The 5,748-nt window shown below is 38.8% G+C and overlaps 1 protein-coding gene across 1 annotated transcript; it reads left to right on the top strand.

The window, feature by feature from the left end:
- The first annotated feature begins 1,389 nt into the window (after nt 1-1,389).
- Nucleotides 1,390-3,335, top strand: LOC120302291 (ovomucoid-like). Its single transcript, XM_039330460.1, has 4 exons — nt 1,390-1,509; nt 2,037-2,065; nt 2,686-2,795; nt 3,115-3,335. The coding sequence occupies exons 1-4, from the start codon at nt 1,455-1,457 to the stop codon at nt 3,158-3,160; spliced, it is 240 nt and encodes a 79-aa protein (XP_039186394.1). The 5' UTR covers nt 1,390-1,454; the 3' UTR covers nt 3,161-3,335.
- Nucleotides 3,336-5,748: the final 2,413 nt, after the last annotated feature.

The following is a 5,748-nucleotide window of genomic DNA, read 5'->3' as shown; positions in this document are numbered from 1 at the left end:
GACTTTATAGTCCAAAGTATTTCAACATCTCATATAGTGACCAATATTCCTCAAATAAAGAGTTAAGAAAGCAATTTCCCACAAATAACTCTGAAAGTTAATAAAGATTTACATTCACAGTTCAAGTTATGCTGCCCAGCTGTTTTTTTACAGCTAAATCTCTCACAGGTAGTGCCAAGGTCAGAAAAGTCTTATCTAAGGTCTGTGCTTCAAGCCAAGTCTCTTTGAGGAAATAAGACGTTGTAATACCAAACTTAGTCACAAGATGTCATCGATGCCATTTAAGGTTTTTTAAGTCCAAATTTTTTTATAATCCTTTTTCCAATTTTATTTCTTTTTTGTAGATAAAAACAAGAATCTCCTATAAAAATAGGAAAATTTTTGGTCCCCAGGTTTCAGCTATTAACGTTGTTCTTTTAATGTTTTAATTCCCTTATGTAGTCAGATGCCGCTATTCATAGAGATTGGGATAGAAGTTCTCTTCCCTCTCTCCTCACAGGGGGAAAGATACTTCAGGCAGCTTGTACAGGAAGAGAAAGTACTTAGAGTAAAAAGAAGATCAGATCTCACCCAGTTTCATCTGCGTTGCTTTCAAAGTGCTTGGTGGTAAGTTTGACTTGGGCTGTCTGCAGCCTAGTGCCAGGCCATATTACTATGGCCGGTCTTTCCTCCATCAGTTTGGAGCGCTGCCCTGAATCGAGCGGAAAGGCTGCCGCCCTCCTGTGATCAAGCGGGGATCCCCTCCTTGCTCGTCGCCCCTACAGGGCGACTTTCAAACCTTTCCAGGGTTTCCCAGTGGAGCGAAATCAGACACCGAAGATGGAGCTTGCCTTCCAGCATCCGCGGCGACTGTGATGGCAAACCGGAAGTCACCAATAGTGATTTTGTTAATGCCGATGTTGTTCAAGTGGTGCTCCAGTTCTTTTGGGATTGCACCCAAGGGACCTATTATTATTGGTACTAATTTTGCTTTCTTTTGCCGGAGACATTCTATTTCTAAGTTTTTGTATTTTGTTATCTTCTCCAATTCTTTATCTTCTATTCTGCTGCCACATCCACTATCCAGACTTTTTTTTGTCTTTCTTATCGACAATTGTCAAGTCTGTTATGTGGCAGATGCTTGTCTATTTGAATCTAACGTCCCAGAGCACTGTGGTTCTTCGTTTTCATGCAAAGATTTGAAAATATTTTAGTCAGAAGAAAGGTGCTTTGTGAATCGTGGGTTAATTATGTAAAAGGAGCTTTACAAACTGATGGGCTTGCCACATATTTCAGCAACAGGCCAATTTCACATCCATTTGCATCCTGAAGGGAGAGATTTCATCACCAAAGTGGTCAGGATATGCATATATAGCCTGGAAGGACAGGGGAAAGCTTTGAGGCCTCACCTTCAGCATCTACTGCTCCAAAGAGTTCAACTTCAATCAAGTTCAGCCAAGTTCAGTGAAGCAATCATGAAGCCAGGAAGCTTTCTGCTGCTCACTCTGCTGCTCTTCTTCTTGTACTCCAGTAAGTTCTGTTTACTACTCAAACTTTTCTGAGAGATTTGAGGAGACCTTTATCATCTGGGAAAAAGGACAAAAATGCAAAGATATCCTCAAGGTTGTTAGAGTGGGAAATAATTCTTGTTCAGGGGAATCAGCACAAGAAGCAATAAAACATGGAGGCTATTAGTGCAGAATTGACTATTTCTCTGGAAGATCGTCTTCTAAACCAGGGATGTGTGTGACTCATAGTTTCTAAGAGGTCTGATGCAGATCAGAGAGCAAGCACAGCTTTTCATAAAGTAGTTCAGGCATTGTGAGGAAGAGAGTCCGTTACATTGGTTTTGTTTTTGTTTTTGTTTACTTTTAGTCAAGTCAGGGATGACATGACCACCTTCCATTTGGGGAGGTGATGAAGTCCTGCTATATACACCAATGCTCAGCAGTCCCAATAGTTGTAATAAAATGGTGCTTTCAGATATAACAGAAGCAGGTAGGAGATGATACGGAACTGTCTCAAATGTTCACATTTGGTATATATATTTTTTTCAGATATTATGGCCCAAACTGTTGATTTAGAGGTGAGTACCAAATTTTAGTTATTCAATGAAATCACTGTGTAGGACCCAAAAATGTGAATGCATAATAACCTCATGCCTGTCCCTCGCTACTACCACAAACTTTGTTGCCAACATCTTGTATCCTCAGATACAATAAGACTTAGAGCAATTATTCTGGCAGCTTTCTTTCAACCTCCCCCATCAGGCCAGGTGTTCTGCTTTTATCCACTCCCTCTCCCTCTATCATTCCCTTTAAGGCACAGCACACAATTCAAATCATATGCACTGCAAAATCTAAAATATAACAAACTAACCAACATTTTATGTTACTGTTACGGAGCTGTTTGTTTCGGTGTATCTTACACACATACGTACTTTTACTTTGGGGACAGATCTAAAGAGCAATATGAAGATTATATAATACAATTCCTAACCATACCAAATCCATTTTCCGGCATTGCTGATGTACAATAAGACAAGGAACTGAAAAAAAAACTTTTTAGAAGAAAGAATTAAAAATTAACAGGATAAAAAACCCAGAATCATTTTGATCCAAGTTATTCAAATTATCCTCTGACCTTTCCCCTTAAAAGGATGGGCAGGGTAGTCATGTGAAATAAATCATTTGCTTTATCTCGTAGTGTTATTGTCAGGGATATCCAACTTCCATCTGCACCCTGGAATTCGAACCCGTCTGTGGCTCTGATGGCAAGACTTATGGAAGCAAGTGTCTTTTCTGCAATGCTTATATGTAAGTACATGTTCCACTCTCTGCAGCTGGAAAAGAAACATTTGGATAGGGAACCATGGATATCTAGGCTTCAAAAAAGAAGTGTGCAAACTTATGCTCCTTTCAAGTATTCACCCAGAAAGCATTTTTGTCACAAATAAGTTGCATGGTGGTTCCAAGGAGAATATTTAGCTAATTTTAATGGGAGAGGGAACTTGTCACTTTTAGACAATCCTCAGTAAACATGCTGACTATTACAATCTTTTGGGTGGCTGAGCCACGATAGTAGATGTATCTCTGTGGATTTTTAATTTAATTTTTGGGTCTGTTCTCCCATCAGTCGCAGTGGAAGAAGACTTCGGCTGGTACGCATTGGAATATGTTGAAATCTTAAAATGCAGAAGACTAAGGAAGATTTATTAAGGATATCTCAACATCTTCATGTCTTGATCATTACCATCCTCAGAAAACGTAATGTTCTTCGTCTGCTTCTGCCCTTTTGCTCTGTTTAATGTCTTTGGTGGATTAATCAATAAACAAAGCAAAGCATTATCTCTCCAAGCGTTTCTGCCATACTAGATTTTTTTTTAAATAAGGTTGTTGTTCATACTTGAAGAAAGCCAAGTATTTGGGATAATACATTCAAGAAAATAATCAATCTCCATACAGGCAGAATTAAAAATTAAGAAACAACAAAAAATACTTTCATAGAATGGTAACAATTATTTCTTTGCCTCTTATTGCAAATTAGGGTCCACTTGATATACCCTCATTCCCTCCCCCATTAGAAGGAGTAAACCCTCACCTATGAGGGATGGCTAAATCGGGGAGAGAGGACCACCTGGTCCTGTGCTCTCCTGTCTTACAGAGGAAGGAGTTACCATTCGGCAACTCAATCTAATAAGAGCCATGATGGCGCAGGGGTTAAAATGCAGTACTGCAGGCTACTTCTACTGACTGCCGTCTGCCAGCAGATCAGCAATTCGATTCTCACTTGCTCAGTGTTGATTCCTCCTTTCATCCTTCCGAGGTCAGTAAAATGAGGAGCTAGATTGTTGGGGGTAATATGCTGACTCTGTAAACAACTTAGAGAGGTCTGTACCCTATTGTGAAGCGATATACAAGTCTAAGTGCGATTGCTATTGCTATTAATAGCAAATAATCATTTTGTCACAATTTATACTAATTATGGAAATAGGTCCTGTCTTCTGTGTCATTAAAAAGAAGGATGGATTACAGTTATAAAGTGAATAACTTCACTTTCTAACTTTACCCCATTCTCCAATGCATTTGCCCTCTCAAGTTCCCATCCCACTATGCCTCCAATGACAAAATTTACAGAAATATTCTTTTTCTGCAAGAAATATGAATAAGATCTATTCTGTATAGCTAGAGAAGAAAGCATTATTATAGGTAGCCCTGTCCTTCTCTTTGAACAAACAAATTAATGTTTAAATTGAATCTTGTCCTTGTGAAATTTATGGTATTCTGTAAGACTCTCCAGCAGAATATTTTACCTATCTTAAATGCCACAACTGAGAAGGTATGCTTCCAGGATGATCTTGTTTAATGGTGAAGTCTCAGAGTGTTCCCACTATGCCTATTTTAACTAGAGGTGGGAAAAATGGAGACAGACAATTTTTCAAACTATCTTTTCAATTATCTTTCCATGTTATCCTTTTGAAATAAACACATCAATCCCATTTTACATACTTCATTATTTTATTTTTAACTTCATGAGAAATTAATTAATAATCAGTTACACACATATTGGTATGTATTAAATACTGGTTACTGTAATCAGCTAAATCAAGAGAACTTTTCTCATAATAGCATAAGCATTTCTGCATACAGTTCAAATCTCACCGGCTCAAGGTTGACTCAGCCTTCCATCCTTCCGGGGTAGGTAAAATGAGGACCCAGATTGTTGGGGGCAATGTAAATATATATATACATTGCTTACTGGTGTACACCGCTTAGAGAGTGCTTGCACTTAAAGCGGTATATAAGTCTCATAAATAAATAAATAAATAAATAAATAAATAAATAAATAAATAAATAGGCACTAGAATCTTCCCCAAGATCTGCCTTGGTTATCTTTATCTATAACCAGGGACTCAATCCCATTGAAATGTACTCAAATATGAAACTCTATCATCTGCTGTTTGATGTGATAAGCAAATCAAAAGTTTTGTTTCTAAAGGCATAGCTTGATTATGAGCACAAGGGTTCAATACATCTTCTTTTCTGGAAGGCAGGCAATGTCAGAGGCAAACAGTTCTGGCCCCATCACCAAAAAACAGAGTTTCCCTGCTTTGCCTCCCCAAATCTCCTCACAATAAGGAACAACCAGTTGCTTCTCCTGGCATGAACAATGTAATTGGTTGAGTCTGTGGGTAGTTCTTAGTTTGTAATGGCAACTGAGATGAAAATTGCCCATTCTAATTGATATGGTCATACAGTGAAACATCATGTGACCACAGCACCTTTTAGTGGCAGTTCTGACAGTCACAGTTGCCATCATTAAATGAGGACTAAGAGGAAACTCCAGAAAAAAAGTAATACAGTCCCAACGACCAGGCCCTATGAGCACTCCTAGACTCCATTTCACTACACCTACATAGTACCTGTACATTTCATTGTACCTACACAGATATTTTTTCCTTTAAAGGCTGACTGCTCAACTCCCAGCACAGCCATTTCCTTTCCCTCCTTTTTTTATAGCAGATAAATTTAAAATAGGGGCAGAGCAGCCTCCTTAAATGGTAGAAACGGCATGGTACTGTACTGGAAGCAGCCACCAATTTTGAAACAAGGGCAAGTACTTGTGGTGGCTCTGAAATGGCATGTACTTCTGGGATGACACTGCAAAGGCTTCAAGCCTTGGAACTGGGTTGCCTATACTGTACTGGAATGAAGGCAAGGAATTATGGTAACTCCCAAAGGTGACTGCTTCAAGGATTATACCACATCG

This window comes from Crotalus tigris, unplaced genomic scaffold (genome assembly GCF_016545835.1).
Source record: "Crotalus tigris isolate CLP2741 ecotype Arizona unplaced genomic scaffold, ASM1654583v1 scf7180000024427.8105951120:4207309, whole genome shotgun sequence".
Lineage (NCBI taxonomy): Eukaryota > Metazoa > Chordata > Lepidosauria > Squamata > Viperidae > Crotalus > Crotalus tigris.
This window is presented reverse-complemented; position numbering and strand designations above follow the sequence as displayed.